We start from the raw sequence: 21452 nt of genomic DNA, 5'->3' as shown, positions 1-21452 counted from the left end.
TGGCGGATCAGAAAAAAGGAATGCCAACAGAAGAAAATTCATGTCAGAAGCATATCCCATACAAAGAGCTATAGCATTGTGCAAAATACATAAGACCCTGAATTAATATGTTTTACACAACCAGTACAGGTGGCATCTATAAAGATGGCTGTACCATAGTTGCCTACTCTCTCAGAATGTCCCGGAGACTCCCGAATTTCTTGGAGTCCTCCCGGACTTCATTCAAGTTCCCGAATTCTTGCCACTTCGTTAATTATGTGGTGGGGGATGGGGCTTAGCAACGTGATTCTCACGTTATTTTGCCCCCCCCCCCCTCATTTAATAGGCTAACTTGTTAATGACAGGATAGGGACAGGGGGTCAAATGACGCTACCTGCTTGGCCATGCCCCGAGGAGTGGGTGTGTATACATGAATTAATACATCAACGAAAAAAAAAAAAAAGACATAGCAGACTAAGTCATGAAAAATATGTCTGTGTAAAATCTCTATAAAGGTGTAGCAGGTGGTTCCTATCATTGTACACCAGGGGGTATATTTACTAAACTGCGGGTTTGAAAAAGTGGAGATGTTGCCTATAGCAACCAATCAGACTCTAGCTGTCATTTTGTAGGATGTACTAAATAAATGATAACTAGAAACTGTTTGGTTGCTATAGGCAACATCTCCACTTTTTGAAACCCGCAGTTTAGTAAATATACCCCCAGGGATGTTTGTTATTAAAGTTCCTTAATTTCTATCTGTGCAAACTTCAGACTTTTTTTAAAGACAAGTATATCTCCGAAACTTTAAATGTATTAACATAATTATTTAGGGGCAATATATAGACCCTCCATCTAAAACTAAGCATCCTGACTTTTGTATACTTAAAGCATTATTGCAAAAAACATTTCCCATGTCAGCTGTCCACATAGATGTCTCCACTTTACGCAGTAAGATGGGTCTAATTAAAGGTGAGCTGCTGGTGACTTCACATCGCTCTATTTAAATGGTGTTGCATCTGCTTCAAAATTGCCTCTGTGCTTATACATACATGTTTATAGAAATAGATTCTGTGTAGAAAACAGACATTCATTACATTTTAATTTAATTTTTTTATTAATTCTAACATATGTGTAAATTTATGCATCCTTTATGGCTACATTTATATTTATTTTAATATACTGTATATTATATAACTTAATGGATCAGCACGTCCCATAGAGCTCACTAGTTTTAATTATAATTTCTATTTATTGACGTTAAGGTGACAAGCAGACCTTATGAGTGCCATTTATCAATAAGGAGCTGCAATATCATCAGGTTTCTAATATCCCACTCTGTCTGAATGGTTATTTAATTGTCTTGAAGTCACAAAACCCCAGAAACAAGACCTAGAACTGTGAGCTCATTATAGATAAAAATAGCTCAGGCCCACCTCTGAGAGCTCTCCCTGTGCAAGTGGTGTAAAATAATGTTATAAAATACATAAGAGATTGCAGTATTAGGGTTTGTATATGTTTATTACCATAATTATACATTTTATATTTATCTCTTTCTGTATCCTATTATTTTGCATTCATGCTCTTTTTTCTTACCATGTGTGTTTCCAAATCCATATATCTTCTATATTCTGTCCTCTGTCTAGTCCCTCATCTCACTTCTCTGTTTCCATCTCACACCTTCCCAACTCTTTCTTCATAATTAAACTCTATTGTACTTGCCCTACTGTGCTGCTCATTGTCCAGGCAGTTTTGTAGAGTAGACAGGAAGTAGTCGAGAACTAAACCCAAAGATGAAAAAACAGTTGAATGCTGGATGTTTGTTTCATGTAGAAATACGTTAGACAACATGATATATTTCTGCACAAGTTTGTAGGTGTGAGAACTCTGCTCCTTCCACTTTCCTCTTGTCTCCATTCCCCTCATCACATCATGACACTTGTACCCATGGCACATGCAACCCTGTCCTCACTGACGTCATCACATGAATAGAGAGGTCACTGCCTCACACAAGATCAATACACTCATCTCTGGCTGCTGATGGTGATCTGATTGGTTACAGGTTGCTCTATCCCGATCCCAGATGACAAGGATTTTAAATACAATAAGGTGCTCAGACCCGAGTCAAATGCACCTTAAAAATGAAAATTTAATTTGTGATATTTTTTGAATGTACAGGACACAGTCACCAAAATGTTTTGTTCAAATGTGCACAAAATAAAATAAATCATGGTACAAAAAGTTTTTGGAAATACTCTTCCTTGAAGTAAAGGGTATAATTTAGTTTAAACAGGTGGGAAAAAAATGAGGTGGGAGGCAGGGAAGTCCCAATAGTTAAAGCGAAGAGAGGGTGGGGAGATTCCTAGTTTAACTATCTCTATGGTGGGAGGATGGGAATGTTTTGTGGAGAGTATTCTTTTAATAGAAAAATACCATTACCATTAAATATATTTCAGCAGATACTACAATTCAGTTGCATTGTAATTCATTGTAATTGTTATATATTAAATATTTTGCAAAACAAAGTTTGTATTTCTTTTTGATAGTATACTGATTGAAACGATATTTAACTCTGCTCTTCTGCTGTAGGTGCCCTTGTTGGACATCACCCTCAGTGTCAACGTTCCATGCCTCAGTTTACCTTTGCGTGTTTCTGTGGTCTTCATGGGTTCTGCAAAATGAAACCAAAGAAAGATGAACCGCAAGCCGAACAGGAGACGTCAGTATGAGGGACATACAGTATGCTTCCCTCTCAGGGACAAAGCCATTAGCGTGCTACAGTGGCCTTTATGCCAGTGAGCATGTAGGAGCTCATCTATTAACAATACCATTACAACTTCACATCTGGGATAGCTTGCAATGTGTTGCAGAGCAATGCATTACTGGCATCCTGCTGTTTCCTGTGTAAGGGAATTCAGAGGGTATCCAATGCTATTGTGAGATGGCATGTTGGTAACTCATAGGCTGAAAGCTGACAATTTAAAGTCTTGATAGGGGATGGAAATTCAAGGTGAAGTGGCCACTACCTTATACTCTTCGGTCACCAATTGGATCCACCTGTTGTGCAGAGGTATCCCAGATGAAGGTTTTAGCCAGCGTAGTGAAATGTTATCTCAACCAATCTAATTTCTAAAAGAGTTAGTTTAAGGTTTTTCCCTTGATACTGGACATGTTGAGTTGCTGTGGCTACTTTTGTAAAGCAAAGTGACCATCCTAGTAAGACAGCTTAATTTACAATGGTATAAGACAGATATTTATAGTGGCTTATAGTGACTTTCAGGGACGGTAACACTTTCAGCAGATTATAAGTGTTTCTCAGCTTCAGCAAAGCTGCCCCACTCCTATTTACTAAGCTAATGGCTAATTAACTAGTTACTTCAGGAACATTACTTAAACGTGTCCTATTTGTAGCTAATGAGGACAAGAGATGAGGATCCTGTAACAGTTACATGGTGCAAATCTGATACTAGTGCACTGTTCATTATACCGCAAGGAAAGAAATAGAGAGCTGGATGGGTTCAATTATACAGCACAAAGTTTTCACATTAAGTGGCCTTGACGTACGCAGATATATTCACTGTTAAACAAAGCTACTGAGATGTTCAGTAACAATATAAAACATAAAATTTCCATAACCAGTGTTATTATATAAAGAGGAATACACATATAAACATTCTTATTCAAGGCAGTATATTTAGCAACAATCATTGTATAAAGATATACAGCATGGCCAGGATCATGGTAATCTGCATTATTATAACGAGAATCATGTTTACTATTACTCTATACAATTTGCCCTCATCTCCATACCAATATGCATAGATAATCAACATGAATTGTACAAATACAAAATAGCTCTAAAGAAATACTTTTCATTTACATATAAGCACATTCATTATTTTTGTATAGATATATTAGCTTTATGAAAAGCAAATGTTTATTAGCCATACTCAGTATACCTATGAATGAGTGCGCACAATGGGTAAAAATTACAATATGTAATATGATACAAGTTTCCAGAACCTGTCACCAAAACTATCAGTCTTTTGTCAAGTTTCTTTGTGGCCTGCAGCTTCCCTGAGACTATGGGGGAAACTTACTAAAGTGCGGTTTTGCAAAGCAGCTTGATTTATGACTCTTTGATGTGCGTTTTGTAAACCATGCAATTCAATAAAGGCCTAAACACACATCAAGGCGCATCAGTCAAGCCCCCCAGGTCTAGAAGCGCAATCTCAATTTTTAGACCTGGCAGGTTTCCAAACTGTCCCGTTTACTAAGAGACAGTTTGCCAAACCACTGCTTTTTGTTATAAAAAAAAAAAAAGATGTGGTTCACACAGGAGAGATGTGGTTTGAACTATCCTGGTTGTCAGAACGTAAAGCAATAAATAAAGTATAAAAAAAACAACAACTCCCTTCTATTTTAAAAAAGCTCAGCCTACTAAGCATCAGGCCCAGTCTTCTAGAGGCAAGGCCAGAGCAACCCCTTGGGCCCTCAGTCGGAAACAGTGCCCCATGCCTCTTGGAACTGGCGGGAGGTTCGGTGGCCTCCTTGGCTCTTTACAGTGGGAGTGTGGCACTTGATTGCGAGTCACACTCCCAGCGTAATACTGACATTATGGAGCACCAGCCGACAGCTTCACATTCAAAATGCTGCTGGTTGCTTCTCTTCATGTCAGTGACCATCACTCACCCAGTGTCACTGTGGGTTACTGACACTGGATTGGTAACATTATGTCAGTGTTTTAGGCGCTGCCAGCCATTGACGACATAGGCAACTGCCTAGGTTTGCCAAATTGTTGTACTTGCCCTATTTATGGGTTGGGGAGATGACACCAAAAAAACGATTGGGCCCCCGCACCTAGAGATGACCGGCACAATACTGAGTCAAACTGGGCTCTTACATGATTTAAGGGGCAAAACTGGATGGTTTGCATCCAATTTGGCCTAAATCAAACAGCTGAGGTGTCAAAATACAACAAACTCCTTACACATATGGGGCATGATTTAGAGATGCACAGGCACAAGCTAAACACGTTCCTTTGAGATGTATTTCATTTTAGTAACATGGATCTTGAAATACATTAGCTACAACAATGTAAATTGTGAATATCCAAAACTGAGTGCAAATTTTGAAGTTGATGATGCAGATTGTCGCATTTTTGTTCCATAGATATCTACACACTAGATTTAAGGTTGCTTCTTAAGTTGTGTACAATTCACAATATACAGACGGTGAAACGGGAGTGTGCAAATGCTTCTTTACTCATATGCAAATGGTGTATCTCAGGGCCGTCTTTCCCATTGGGCACAATGGGCAGGTGCCCGGGGGCCCTGCAGCCCAGGGGGGCCCGTTGGAGGCAGCAAAAAAAAACCTGGAAAAAAAAAAAAGACAATACTTACCTTGCGGTCAGCTGGCGATCCGGCTCCCTCCATGGTCTCCTCCTCCGTACTGCGCTCGCAGTGCATGCCGGGCGTGACGTCATCACGCCCGCCCGACATCCATTTTTTTTGCGCTGCCTCCGACGGGCCCCCCTGGGCTGCAGGGCCCATATATATAATAATTTTTATATATATATATATATATATATATATATATATATATATATATATATATATATATATATGTATATATAGGGGCCCCGGTGCACTGCTGTGCCTGGGCCCAAGATGTTGTTAAGAGGGCCCTGGTGTATCTTAACATTAATCTCTAAATCAGCTCCATTTTGGATACTGCCATAGACTCAGTGGTGAAAATAACAGAGCTTGAAGTATAACTCTTAGTACATTGACGCACATGTAAAGATCACACAATGCCATAGCAAATTGCAATACTTTCATAGAACGAACACTTTTCTAATTGTGTCTCTCCTTCATTTTTCAATATATATATGTATATATATATATATATATATATATATATATATATATATATATGTCTCATTAATATGGGTTTTTAAAAATAAGTGGTTTGTGCCCACAAAGAGACTGAAATGTGAGGGGTTCCCCTGTGAAATTAATAACTCTCATTTGCCACACTTGTTTATGGTCATACTGCTACTTTTTAACATGCATTTCAACAAGGTCGGAGCAGCCTATATATTTTCACCACTTTCTCATCTGGGATATCCTCAGTATTGAAGTAGGTGGTGATAAAACACCATGTAGCCAATCAGGTCATCTATATGTTGAGTGTGCTCATGTTTTGTGAGGCAGTTGTCCATGATGTGTAGCGGAGGTAGAGGCAGCTGGAAGTGACAGACTAAATGTTAAATAATAAAAAAAATCTGAGTAGTGATGTAAGGATATTTTTCTGGTAAAGGGATATTGTGGTGTCAAACGCACAAACCATCTGTATGGAGTGAAGTTCCTAATCCAACATATTGGGGGGTTTCTTGTTATGTATACTTAACCAGCCAGTGATTTCAGTGCACCGTGAACATTGTACCTACACTGCTCAGCTGCCTGCCCCCGGTCTGTATGGAAGTCATTTGACTGGTCAGCAGACCCACATTGTCTTCATGCAGCTCTTCTGCACTCCGACACACTATAATGTGCTCTATACATCAAGTACAACACAGACAGTGTATCAGAGAAGGACGAGTACTGCATAGAGATGCGGGTCTGTAGCCTGGTCATATCCTTTCCACGCAGGATGAGAGCAGTATCTGCACAGGACTAAATAGCACTGGAATTGCTGGCTGGGTAATTATTAATAAAAACAGAAAAGACCATTGTAGGGTTTATGACCATTGAGGTCATATACAGATGGGGTTGAGAGTGAGTTATTAATTTGGCTGAAGAATCCCTTTAAAAAGATGGTACCAGAACCAAATATGAACCAATACCAGTTCAGAACCAGTACCAAACATGACCTATGGATTTTTTATATAGTGGAAAAGACAAGCTGAGAGAAAATGAAAATGTTCCTAGTTTATTCTTTAGCGCTTGAAGTAACTGTTTCTACTAACTGGCAATACGTTATTACATATAAGTACCAACATGCTGCATGTTTTAGCAACCTAGTTCTGACATCAGAGCTCTTCTATAATAAGACACCTGCAATAAGTTATTAAAAATAAGTTGTGTTTGTTTCTTTTATATAGTTCTGACTTCAGACTGAGAGGTATCAAATGCATGTCACCTTACAAATACATTAGTTTATGCCCATGTACAAATGTTTGTACCTGTATCAATAGTTCAATACACAGTGCAGGATGTAATATGTATTGATAAGCTGCATGATCATTACTCATGTACATAGATGCTAATTTGATATTTATAATGGATATGTATTTGATGTTTATAGAGATACACAGACACATAAATAGAAAACATTTTTGGGGGAATGACCACCTCTGACTCTTGCCTGCAAGATATCTCCCATGCTACCACTCACCTATGCAGTTCTTTACCATGCTGATCAGACTCGCCCCCAGCGTTGACATTTTTAAACACTCTCTGAAAACCCACATCATTGCTAAAGCCTGTCTTACTCCCACACATACAACACACAGTTTTACACCCTCCACTACTGTCACACTCTCCACTTTGAGCCACACTCACACTCACGCCTCAGCTCTGTCTTAGAACCATTAGATTGTAAGCTCTCTCATGAGCAGGGCCCTACCTATCTTTTGTTTTCACATCTTCATTTAATTTGTCTACCCTGTTTGTCCATATTTTATGTGTGTATGTTTTCCCCAATGTCCTATGCTGTGGAGCACTGTGGCTCCTTATAAATCAATGATAATAATAATAAGGACACTTCACATGCATATTTCAAGTCTTATTATGCTAAATAAGCGTACAAATAACTTATGGGAACATCCACTGCACTGTTCAATTTTTCATTGTAATATTTTCATTATTTATATTGCAGAAGATACTGTGGTTTAAAATATATTGGGAAACTTTTTGTACTCTAGAATTAAAATGAAGACACAAACGCAGGTCACGCTGAGCCCATACTATGTCCATCTTGATTTTAAAATACAACATAAAAGCAGCTTTATATACTCAGCACAAGTCTTTGGAGTGGCTTAAGGGCAGTGAGGAAAAATGAATAACCAAGGAAAAGGGCATCACTGCATTCTATTCTATTATTATTACTCGTGTTTTGTTCAATTTAAAAGAACAAAGCAAAACATATAGTTTTGACAAGTGAATCTATTGTATAGCCAGATCTATTAGAGTCACTTCTGGTTACAATCCTCGAAGTAGACATAGCTCACACAAGAATAATGCTTGCATCAATTCTGACACTTGGCTAAACTAATTAAAAACGAATGTGGTATAGATAAAGTATTTTGGGATGCCCTCTATGCATTATATACATAAATAATTAATTTGAACAATTAATTCAGGGTTTTCCAGACTGGAAGATATTTTATGAATATATTATCAATGGAGCAATATGTCTACTTACAATACAATGGCAAAACATCTCTTAATAAGTCTAGTTAGTTCCGCAGCTTTGGTGTCACTTTAATTTTGGGTCAACGTGTTCTAGAAATATGTACTCACTATAAATTCAGTTTATTATACAGAAGGGGGAAATACCTTTGTTTCCCTGGTGTGGCTGTTGAAAGCAAGGTGGTATCACTTGCAGGGAAAACTATAATCCTTAGCAGATAAGTATTAAACATATCCAGTGTCACGTAAAAGACTGAGCTCAACTATTCTCATGGAGACAAAAAGCAAAGCATATTTGTGTCAATGAGATGTACTTCTGAGGTCAAATAAACATCCTTTATTGGAAGAGATATTCATTGTAAACAGTATCTCAAGAACAAAGTATTCCTTGTAAATTATGGGAAAAAGAGAGATTATGTAGAACATATTAGGTGAATAATTAGTTTTTGGTTTTAGAATCTATTAAAAGAATAAAAAGGATCAAATTCATTGAAATCAAAAACCACAAATTTTTTCATCAAAACGATACAGTTCCTATAGAAGATCACCCTACCCTGACAAAATCATTTCCTTTGTCACATTACACCATGGAAATTTAAATAAATTAAATCAAACTTTTTCCAGTTTAATTTACACATTTCAACTGACAACATTCAACTAGCGAAAAAAAAAGGCAATAGTTCTGAAAATATATAACTAGAATAACTGGGTTGGAAAAGTGATCAGTCCCCTGACTTAATACTTTGTAGAGCCCCCTTTTGCTGTCATTACAGCCATCAGTCTGTTTAGACATGTCTCCCAGCTTTCTGCACCTAGATTGGAGAGTGCTAATCTTCCTTGCTCAAGTTCAGTCAAATTTAGTGATGAGCACTGATGGACTGCTCTCTTCAAATCCATCCACGGATTTTCTATCAGATTTAGGCCAGGGCATTGACTTGGCCAGTCAAGGACAGTCACCTTCCTATACTTAAGCCACTGTGTTGTTTTCTTGGCGGTATTCTTAAGGTTATTGTTGTGCTGAAAGGTGAACCACCTGCCCATTTTCAGCTGTCTAGAAGAGGGACGCAGGTTTTCCACAAGAATTTTATTGTACTTGGCAGCATCCATCTTCCCTTCAATCCTGACCAATCACCCAATCCCTGCTCAAGAGAAACACTCCCACAACATAATGTTGCCACTACCATGCTTGACAGTAGGTATGGTGTTTTGGATGGTGTGTTGTGTTTGGTTTGCGCCAAACGTAATGTTTGGAGTTCAGTCCAAAAAGTTATATTTTGGTCTCATCTGACCATACAACCTTTTGCCACATGGCATCAGAATCTTTCAAGCGTTTATTTGCAAAGCGCAAACGAGACTGAGTGTGGTACTTTTTAGAAGAGGCTTCTTCTTACCACCCTGCCACACAGGGCAGCTGTGTGTAAAGCTTGTGAGATAGTTGTCACATACACAGACCGACCAATCTCTGCCATAAAGACTTGTGAGTCATTCCATGATGTCATTGGCCATTGGGTAGCTTCCCTGATCAATATCCTCCTAGCTTTGTCATTCAGTTTAGAGGGATGACCTAATCTAGGCAAGGTGTTAGTGGTGCCATACCATTTTCACTTCTTAATAATGCTTTGAACAGCAAAAGCCTTTGAAATCTTTTTGTATCCTTCTCCTAACTTGGTCGTTCCACAAACTTTATCCCAGAGCCCTTTTGAAACACCTTTCCAACCATGGTGAATTCTTTGCCTTACCATGCACTACTAATAGTGGAATCCTCAAAGAACAGCCAGTTTTAATCTGAAGAAATCAAAACCATTACATTTGATGTCAGGTGGTGGCCAATTAGTCTTTTGTGTGATCTGGAAGGTCATTGGTTGTACCTGAGCATGTTTATAGTGGTTACTCTAACGGTACTTATCCAAACCAGGTAATTTAGTAAGTAGATTATTATTATTATTTTTAAGACGTTTTGTAAATGTTATTTTCACTTTGATGTTAAGGATTATAATGTGCAAATACAGCTGGAAAATATCTGATTTAATGTATTTCGATTTCCATGGTTTAATGTGACATTTTTTAAAACTGATGCAAAGGAAGAAAGGTGACTTGTTCTTAAACTGCTACATAGGATGGGATTTGACTTTAACTTAGGCAAACAAACATGTTGAGAACTGTAACTCAGTTACAAATAATTACAACATGCAGATAAATTAAGTTCCCTGTGCATAATGATATATGTCCACATTTTACTGTATGTTTATAGAAGAGTACAGGGAAATAAAGCCATTCTTAATCATAGGCTGTCTTTCCCCTTGCATTTCTAACAAGGTATGGTTAAGAATGCCAGTCTCTGACACCTTTTTATCCAAGGGCCCATGTCCCCATAAAATAGAACTTTTTAGATTGGGGGCCAGTCTCTCGCCAGGGATCCCCACCATTCTTGGCATTCTTTCACTGCTGGCTGCCATGCAGGTGCAAATAGACACCCTGATTCTACACTGTTTGCTTATAGTATTATATATTATAAAATTACAGCCCAATTATATTTCATATATTATAGTAATGTATTTGGGGACACTTTGGAGTCAATATCTCCTAACTTTCCCAATTTCACCCCCTGAATTCAGTCATATCTTATGGAAACACAACTGAAATATAAAAAGCTAGCTGAGTGACACCCAAACAGATTACAAGCGCCCTGAGTTACCTTGGAAACTAATGATAAACAACCTACTTACATACATTTGTGGCTTCATCATGATCTTTAACTTTCATGCCAATCATTGTAAAACTTTTTGGGGGTTTTGGTCTGTGTGTGTTTTATGAGGGATTCTGGTATTTTTCATGGATGTGTCACACTATGCATTTAGTTGATTGTTCAGGCTCAACTAAAACATTAGCTTTGGCTCATTCAAACCTGGATATTTACATTTTACACAATTTGCTTGGTAGACCCAATACACTAGCATAGTATGGCTGTATATGAAATATAGCTTTGTTACTTTACTACTACTACAAAAAGGAAGCACACAGTACCTGATTCCAGGCGGCTCCATTGTAGGATTACGCCACATAAGTGGGTGCTATATTCAATCACCTCACCCAGGAATTAGCAGGACCTATAACATGGACACACTACCAATGAAACCAGCAATTGCTCATCAATAAATCATGTCAAAAACATCAATGTTGACTCATGCATTTAGGGGATGCTTACTTTTTTTTAGTTAGAAAACTAATAAAACAAGATAATGGCTACTCTTGTTGAGAAAATAGATCACATATTCTTTGTCTTTATGTTTTAGGAGTAGTCTGCATTTAATATTCAGTTAAATCATCTGAGACTGAATCAGTATTCATCCAAGCCATAAAAATATGTATTGAGTGAACTGATAATTCTGTTACACAGCTTGACAGATGTGGAAAGACGCCTGCAGTGTGGTTCAGTATTACTAAGTGTTCTGAGAATCACTTTTCCCTTATCTTTATATTTTGATGAGCTTTGTAATACATATTGATACAGTGCCTTCTGATTCCGGAGAGCTTTAGCTTTTATATTTTTGCAGTGCAGCAGCCAATGCTAAGGAGTGTTTAATATGTTCATATTAAGACATAGTGAAGAATTTACCTCACTAGAGAGCTAAGCAAGAATTCTGTGGTTATGCAGCCTTATATAGGGTCTATTGACTAAAATGGTGCAAAGAACAATGAGCTGCTTTAAACCCTGTCAAGCAATCAGATACCAGCTGCTAGCAGTCCACTGTAGTCAGAGTAATACAAACTAACATCTGATTGGTTGCTATGGGTTACAGCACTACATTGTTTTAAAATTAACCCCCATGTCACCCAATATATAAGAAAACGAAGTAGCCTACCCTGACAATCAGCCATCATTATGTAAAAGCCAATTTTACACCTTCAGAAATATATATATACTGTTGGGTTGTGTGTGTATAATATATATATATATATATATATATATATATATATATATATATACACACACACACACACACATACATATATTATATATATATATATATATATATATATATATATATATATATATATATATATATGTATATATAAAACACATACCAGGAAAGGCACTCACGTTTGTAGATATTTCTCCAGCCTGGGTGCAGGAACTCCAATAACATGAATGTAAAAAATAATATAGTTAGGGGGCACTCACAGGACTTTTCCAGAATATTAAAGTATTTATTCCATTAAAAATTTATCAAAGTTTCGGACTCCATATATATATAAATCCAAAATCTGTATGACAATTATATGTACATGGATTAAGTATTTGTACTCATTGCAAAGTATATATTGAAATACATAAATAAACTTGTCTCAGTTTAACAGGTATACTTGTTCAATAAATGTGTGAAGGGGTCACTTAATGAGTAAAAAATATCTTCTGTTCTGTCAAATATAAACAGCGGGCATGGTATGGAATACCCGGACTTTTTTTTACCCATGATTGTACAAATGTGCCCACCTTTGGTTCCAGTGATCCCGATGGCACTTCTCATTCTTACAAGTATTGTGATTGCAATGGATACAGTCACATGTAGAGGCATGAACAGAATCTACAACATACATTTAAAGGGTTACTACTACAATAACATTGAAACCTTTGATGAATAAACTTAAGCTCAACACAAAAGCTAAATATTTTAGCATTCAAGTGACCGATACACAATACAGAGAGTGTTATTGAAAATGCAGGTCCCCCACACCCTTCAGGTCCGTCCATGACCAATAGCAGGAAATGTCCTTAATACTGTAAATACAAACATATGTCATGAATGGACAGAAAACCCATTAAGTTCAGGAATTATCCATATTAAATTCACCATTTAATCCTATCAGATGTAATGGTGTACCCACAGTTCCTATTTTTACATAATATCTCCAATTGTTTAAACAAGTCTGGATCAATCTTTACCTGCAACTCATGAATAGGACTCTCAGTTGCTTCCAGAATCTTCTATTTGAAATTGGCAGAGAAAAACAGTATCTCTGCTCGCTATGTTTCTTGCCCTCCAATGTCTTCAAAGGACATGCCCAAATACTGATGGTGCTTGGCAAATACTACAGAGTTCAATGTAAGCTACTGGAATGCCAGCACCAGTCTCTCAGGCTACACCACCCACACTTTATTCCATGGAAGTTGCTTCTTCCAAGGGATCAGTACTTAGTCCCGACACAATTTCCTCACTCTGTATCAGGATACAGCACCACAAAGCAAGATTTCATAAGATTATGCAAATTGAATTTTTACCCACAGAGAGCACACATGGAATCATGTTTCGAGATAACAATAACTTCATTAGAAAAGAGTTATGCATCACAAAGTGGCCATCTTAATACATAACTAGCTGTAGTTTAAATCTTCAAGTTATTAATTTATCAATGAGTTGGATGTAACTGTCAACAATTTAAAAATAATTAGCAGCTAAGATGTCATCCAAATCCATTCAGTGGAAGGCCCAGAACAGGCTCCCTGTGTCAAAGTTCTGCCTGGTATACACCATCGAGAGGTCCGATTAGGCATCCCAGACAAATTACCACCCCTCTGTGAAGTTTTTGTCCAAATCCTTCCAGTGAAAGGCCCCGAATAGGCTCCCCGGGTCAATGTTCTGCCCAACATACAGCAACGGGAGGTCAGACCGAAACTCTAACCCCTCTAAAACCTGGCCAGGATCCAACTGGACCACCTCACATTTATTTCATCCCAATCGGTACAGGGATGTCGAATGCATAAACGGACAGACAAACAGGCCAATGAATTTTATATTTAAGATTAAACCAAATCATTATTTCTCATGTTTACCAAATGGTTATTGCTGTTTATTAACATACAGACCCCAGATCTCTGGTCGCTTTACTATACAGATGCCTCTTATGTTAGTTTACCTATACAGACCCACCTATGGTGGCTTTAATATAAAGACCCCAGATCACTGATGGCTTTATAATGCAGCCCCACACCCACCACTTCTTCTAATGATTAAATGCAGACCCCAGTCTGATGGGTGAATGGCTAGCACCATCTTGCAATGAACATGCTACTAGCCTTCTATTGGGGATGACATAAGCCCATCATACCCAGTAACTGTGCAGTTGCACAGGGCATAGCTAAGCCTGGTGGCCAAGAAGAAAGCAGAGAATGCTCCCTGGCTGCTCCAATAGGGTTGTAGGGTCCTAATGGTATATGATCAGGTCAAAAAGATGAGACTGAGACATCACAGGACCTGCCCCTGTGCGTGAATTCAGCAAACCACACGTGCATTTCTGCACAGCAATTTTGCAAACCTGTCTCATTGCTGCCTATTTAGCTAGAGAAGTACCTACTCCTGAACATGGCAACATGCCAGATTGGCCATATTTAGTTAAGTTTAAACCCTTCCGTTCCTTCAAGTATATCATTCAGATCTTTACACACACACATAAACAGTGGCTATTAAAAGTATTCACCTGGTATTTTTCACATTTTATTTTCTTCCATCAGGGAATCAAAACTGATTTATTCAGAAATGCTTACCACTGCAACACAAAATAATGTAATGTCAATTAAAAATAGACTTAAGAGATTTTTTACTTAATTAATTGCAGAGAATATTAACACAATGACTGCGTCCATAATTATTCAACCCCAAGAAATTCTTACATAAATCCCGAAGCAATCAGGTCACAATTAATTGACTGGAGTCCACTTGTGTACAATTAAAATGTTTCAATTTATTTCACAATAAATGCAGCTTTCTGTGAGAATTCCCACTGCTGTTCAGCGCATTTCCAAATAAGAGCTTCCTTATGAAGATCAAAGAACATTCAAAGGAAATATTAGAAAAAGTTATTGAAAAGCACGTATCAGTTAAAGAATAGAACAACAACTGTGAATTTGTCTAGAAAAGGCCGCACCCCAAAAGTGAGCACCACAGTGGGAAGGGCACTTCTTAGGTAGGTCACCGAGAGATATACAGCAACTGTGACAGAGTAGCAGTTTGACAGATTTACTTGCATGGTAAACATGGAAGAAATTGTCCACAGGACAATAGTCGAGACACTTCACAAACTTGTGCTTTATAGGAGGATGGCAGAAAGAAAACTGTTAGAGAAAACTGACATTAAATTGTGTTTAAAATTTGCCTAAAAGCTTATGGGAGACTCTCTTACCTCTTAGGGGATGGTAGAGTATATATTCTCATGAAATAAAGACAGAACTTTTTGGCCTCAACGATAAGTGTAATGTTTAGCAGAAGTTTAACAGTGGGCATTATCTTAACTGTGGTAGAGAAAAAATAGTACTGGTAGATGTCTCTGCTTCAGGGACTGGTAAAACTTGGCAAAACATCACTGCGCATGAGCAGCAAAGATTTGAATAAGTTTTAGCTAGTGTTTGCTGGAGTCTTACATACTTGAGGCTTACGCATTTGATTCAAGGATTAATTTGGTAAAAAAAAAAAAAAGTTGATTAAATTGCCACATGTGTGGCTAGTTCAAGGGCAATTTTCTAAATATTTCACAACAAATCTAAAGGTCATATGTAATATGGCTTCTTTGTGTTTCATTCCAAGACATGACAACCTACTCGGATCTCTGAACCCTGAATAAAGATCATTAAATTAGCCCTCCGGGACAGGGTATCCATTTTTTAAAAATTGTACTTTAAGGAACAAATGCTGGGCAAGCATGCTGAGATATTGCATAACTAACCCCAGAAAGAGTGTGATGCTTGAGAATGATCCAATGAAAATGGATCTGTTCATTTTCAGGTATGCCCATAATCTAGTGTACAGATGACAGTGATACAGCCAGTTGTCCCTAGCACTGAATCACCGATGTGTGGCCAACATGGTAACCAACATTAGGAAAACACAAGGTGTGAGGTAGAGGGTGGTATTTTAGATAAATTTATCTAAGTGGATAGATTTGTGTAAAAGATAATTGATGAGCATGCTATATTATATATATACATATACATATATATATATATATATATATATATATATATATATATATATATATATTATATGTTTACACACACAAATAGCAGAATGATTTGCAAGTATGTGACTAGCATAAGGGTATGTCTGTTGTATGTCTCCTTGTTCTGCTGATGAGCCTCAAGATAGTGATCTGCCGATCATATAAAGGAACTCCTTTATGTACACTACATGGCCAAAAGTATGTGGACATCACTTCTAAGTGTGTTTGTCCATTATAGCCACACCCATTGCTAACAGGTGCATGCATTCGAGCATACAGCCATGCAATCTCCAAAGTCAAACATTAGCAGTTGAATGGATTTTACTGGAGAGCTCATTGGCTTTTAATGTGGCACTGTGAGGATGGCACCTTTCCAACAAGTCAGTTCATCAAATTTCTTCCCTGCTAGAGCGGCTCAGTCAACTGTAAGTGCTGTTATTGTGAAGGGGAAATGTCTAGGAGCAACAACAGCTCAGCTGCAAAGAGGTAGGCAACACAAGCTTACAGAACAGAACTGCAGAGAACTAAAACATGTAGCACGTAAAAATTGTCTGTCATCAGTGCAACACTCACTGCCGAGTTCAAAACTGCCTCTGGAAGCAACATCAGCACAATAACTTAGTTGAGAGTGTGATGAATTGGGCTTCCACAGTCGAGCAGCCGCACACAAGCCTCAAATCACCATGTGCAATGCCAAACATTGACTGGAGTGGTGTAAAGAGAACCCTGATTCATTCATCGGACTCATCAGAGTTATGTGGATGCTAGAAGAATGTTGACTGCCAACTGTAAAGATCGCTGGAGGAGGAATAATGAAATTAAATTCTAGAGATATTGTGTACTATCAACTTTGTGGCAAGTTTGGGGAAGGCCCTTTCCTGTTTCAGCATGACAATGGCCCCAATGCACAAAGCATCTAAAAATGTTTTGGCGAGGTGGTGTGGAGGAAATTGACTAGCCTATAAAAAGTTCTGACCTCAACCCTTCAAACAGCTTTGGGATGAATTGGAACATAAATTGGATAAACCAAACGTACAGTTGCGCTCAGGTGGCCTGAGTCATTAAGAAGAGCAAGGCAAATAAAGAATTAAGTTTGATCCTGGACAAACCATGTTACAATGCAAAGGGTACAAATTAGTTTTTTATTTTGCATGTAAGGGAAATACTGGCATCTTTTTCATATAGCACACAGATACTTGATAGCTTTATTTTCACGCTGAAATTTAAAGTTGATCTAGGACATGCTCTTTCTCAAGATGATGGTGTAGATGTTTACAAAAGAAAAAAATATTTGCATGCAAAATACATAGAAATAATTAACAATAGGAAACTTAATTTGATAAAAAAAATAAACTATATTAGAATATAAATCTAATTAAGCTACTGTATATCTACAATTTCATGAAGTTAGTAATAAATATATGTGTAAACATTGTTGGAACTTAAATATTCACAGGTGGAAATGTTACCCAATCTTCAGACTAAATAACAAATAATACTTTTACTTGCTGCAAGTCCCCTCTAATAAAAATAGATGAGAAAATGTTTCATTAGGGATAAAAGAAAGTGCTAAGGTAAAGCTAACAAAATTTTGACTGTCTCCATGTGCATAGATTGAAAAGCTTAATTATTTTAATTTTGTGTTAACACAATATTGTATTTGAACTTTCCCCAAACACACATTAAATGGTTCATTCTTATTTAAGGATTTTCATTTTATGCTCTTCTAGTGTTTGACCACTGTCAAGTGCAAAAATGAAAAGCACAACGCTCACATTTTTCAAAGAACTGGGAGAGGAATCAGATATTTTTACACCATTATTCTTAAGGCATAAATGATTATCCTTTTCTCACTATATAAATAACTGACAGGAGATGCATATATTCCAGTCTGATTCTGGATGCTGCTCTTAGGCTAATTATCTGTTCTGGCTTTGTCTAGCATAGCAAGATAAAGTACTTATGGCTGTCAGGGAACATTAAACCGAATACACAACAGACCTAGAACATATCCATTTGTACATTTGTTCTGTTCCGGGTTTTGATAAAGTACTAACAGCCATGTTTCAGTTTTTTGTACATGTAAATCATTGATTCCCACCTAGCAGCTCACTTTTTAACCCCTGTGTAGTTTATGACATTAGAGCTTTTGTGAAACACAAAATAAACATGTTAACAAAAATCTGTAATCAGGAACCTTCTATTCCATCTATATCTCTGTCCATCAGATGTCTGCACAGTGTAAGATCTTGGCAGTTCAGAAAGTGCTGTAACTGTCAGGAAATTCACTGTAACTGAGGATTCAATTTTGATCTACCTGATTTAATGCTACCTGCAATGGAGGCGTAGGTTTTCGCCAGTTACTCCCGCAAGGAGTGGTCTTCGCTGCTAACACCACACAGTTTGTAGCCCTGTGTACAATTAATAGGGGAGACCCAGACCTGCACTATAATTTCACATCTTCACCAGCTATTTTGGTTTCTTTTGCCTTCCCTTCAGCAACTGTTGAGCTGGGATAACAGTTGGAGTCTTGAAGTATAAAAGTTGAGGAGGTGGTGTCAGCTTTCTTGCACCCATCCAATAGTAACTGGGCTGGAGATGATCCAATATCTTTAAGTAGGATGTTTCTCCAGTTTAATAAAGATAACTTTAACATTAACTTAACAGTCTGTACCTCTCTTCCACCCAGATAGACTGAGTAATGGAGACTTGATGTGGTGTAGCAAAAGCCCCATTTCTTAGTAGAATCTAAAATCGTTTTGAACTAATATGTGGAGCATTATCTGAAAAAAGAAATTCAGGAAGTGGCTTTATTATAATGATTTCCAATGGATTATGGTCTGATTCAACTTCAACTTCTTTCCTATACACAAACTGATGTAATCTTTCAACTACATAAACTACAGCTAACATCTTTCTCTATTTCCGCAGAGCATCTGTGTCACGATAATGACTCTTGTGGTTGCCACTGACTGATATTGGCGAAACAAAATAGGGAGGCGCGGAGTCTAATGCCCCCCCGGTACTCACCAGGGACCCCGGCAAGGAGGTATGGACTTACCCGCGTGAGTTGCGCAGGTCACGATTCTCCAAGTTTGTTATCAGTGCAGCGGAAGAGAACAGGGATGGTCGTACAGTCCGAGTCAGATGCCAAACGATAGTGCAGTAACCAAGGGTGATTCAGAGGGTAGGTCAGAAGCAAGCCAGAGGTCAGAATCCAGATAACAACAGAACCAAAGGGAAGGACAGGAGAGAGGTAGGAACAAGCCAGGAATCGGGAACCAATGTAGCAAATAACAGGAACAAGGGAGTAGGAGGTAGAACGCTGGAGCTGGTGAAACCAATAATCTGGCACCAGACTAATGGAAGGAGGTGCTTAATATATCCTATAGAGGCCCCTGATAGGGTGGACGACATATAGAGAGAAGCGTCCCGTTGCCTAGCAACGGGATGCGGACCTACTGCGCATGCGCACAACAAAACCCGGAAGTACGTCCCGTTTCTAGGCAAAGGGACATGAGTTAGTAAGGAAGACAGGCATTCCGTCCCCAGCACGTATGAACAGTGCGGTGACAGCGCCTGACAATCTGTATCTCCATCAGTCATCGTTTTTAAGGCATATACTACTGGCCTGTTGCTTTGAAGTAAAACAACACCTAAGTCACTTTTTGAAGCATCCACAGAAACTGTCACTGTATTTGAGTATGGTTGCTGATGTTGTTCCTCCCATTTCAGGTGGCTCAGTATGTTCTGATGAATTTGGAATATTTTGACATCCAGTTTACATTCAGAAATGGGATTTTTTTTAATTGTTTCACTTTCACACAGATCTATTCTTGTAAAGTGGTCTGGATATTTTTATTTTCTACAGGAAAAGTGTATATTTTTATTTTTTCTATTTGAAATTCTAGTCTAACCCTCTCTATGACTTATCTCAATCATTTACCATGCTGTTCCTATCAATACAGAGGTAGGTTTCTATTATTCAAATAACTGTTGCACCGTTTTACGAAACACGTCTGCTCCCGAGTTTACCCCAAAATGGGAACCTCAACCTAAAACAGTCAAACGGGATGTTAAATGTACAAAGACATAAACTGCTGTCATCTAAACTTAAAAATGTGCGTTCGCATCCAGCACTGTGAAGTATTTTACGTCTTAAAGCCTACATGTGATTGCATTCAGTGTGGCAGGTTGGTAATGCTTTCTCATCTATAGTCGGGTCCCTGGAATCCAATCATGCTCTCAAGTTTCTATTGTATTTTCAACAGTCAACAAAGGACTAACTTATGTAGTTGGCTCTTTAATTCTGGTAATTATATTCTTTTTCTCCATTCTGTCTTGAGTTTTTTCCTTAACATGACTGGTATTTTTTTGGTGGGTGGGAATTTACTGTAATACTGTATTACTTTAATACTGTATTCTGGCTCCAGGCAGCCTATTTCTTTATATATACAGTATCTGCATATTATGCTGTGCTTGTCATTTTCATTTTCTGTCATCAGTCTCTGAATAAACCCCATGTTTGCATCTACTGGTGTTTTATTATTTGACTTTTTTACTACACTAAATTGTACAGTATATACCTTTTTGTGCATAATCACTTCTAAAATGCATCCACCATTAACAAGGATTTAACCTCTTTTATGCCGTTTAGCCTTAGCTACTGACCTTTCAGACCTCTCCTCTGGAAGCTGCGGTAGGGTAGCTCCATGAAGTGGGCAGGTAGGACTTAATGATGAGACTTGTATCATAACATGCTAACCACAGCAGCGAGATGATGCAAATTGCATTATTAAATTCCTGTGGGCGAAGCATGATGAAATTAATTCATAGAGATTGCCATATTTTATCAGGAGTCCGGGAGATCACCCATTATTTTGATAGTCTCCAGGACATTCCAGGAGATAGTCAGCAAGTATGCTTGTAATACTTCTGCAACGATTAGTACAGACTGAGTTCAAAGTTACCAAACCTGATTCCTAAATTCAGTACTAATTTAATACAATATTTCAGACTTTGTACTGCCAGGAGGCTGGGCTATCCCCTGTCAATATGTGTGTAAGA

General features: G+C 37.9%; 1 protein-coding gene across 2 annotated transcripts in view; it reads left to right on the top strand.

Annotated features, from left to right (window-relative positions):
- Window positions 1-20368, top strand: part of BLACAT1 (BLACAT1 overlapping LEMD1 locus) — a 31193-nt gene extending 10825 nt beyond the window's left edge. Inside the window, exons 3-4 of one of the 2 annotated variants that reach the window (XR_012688133.1) lie at window positions 19317-19434; window positions 20121-20368. Coding sequence is in view for 1 of the 2 variants with exons in the window: in XM_075196132.1 (XP_075052233.1) it covers window positions 2607-2708 (102 nt within the window). In the remaining variant the exon portion in view is untranslated. Of the gene's footprint in view, window positions 1-2568; window positions 5225-19316; window positions 19435-20120 lie in introns of those variants that run through there. The other variant, XM_075196132.1, reaches the window with a different exon arrangement.
- Window positions 20369-21452: the final 1084 nt, after the last annotated feature.

Source organism: Mixophyes fleayi, chromosome 2 (assembly GCF_038048845.1).
Source record: "Mixophyes fleayi isolate aMixFle1 chromosome 2, aMixFle1.hap1, whole genome shotgun sequence".
Classification (NCBI taxonomy): Eukaryota; Metazoa; Chordata; class Amphibia; order Anura; family Limnodynastidae; genus Mixophyes; species Mixophyes fleayi.
Note: the sequence above shows the minus strand (reverse complement) of the source record. Positions and strands in the feature narration are given on the sequence as shown.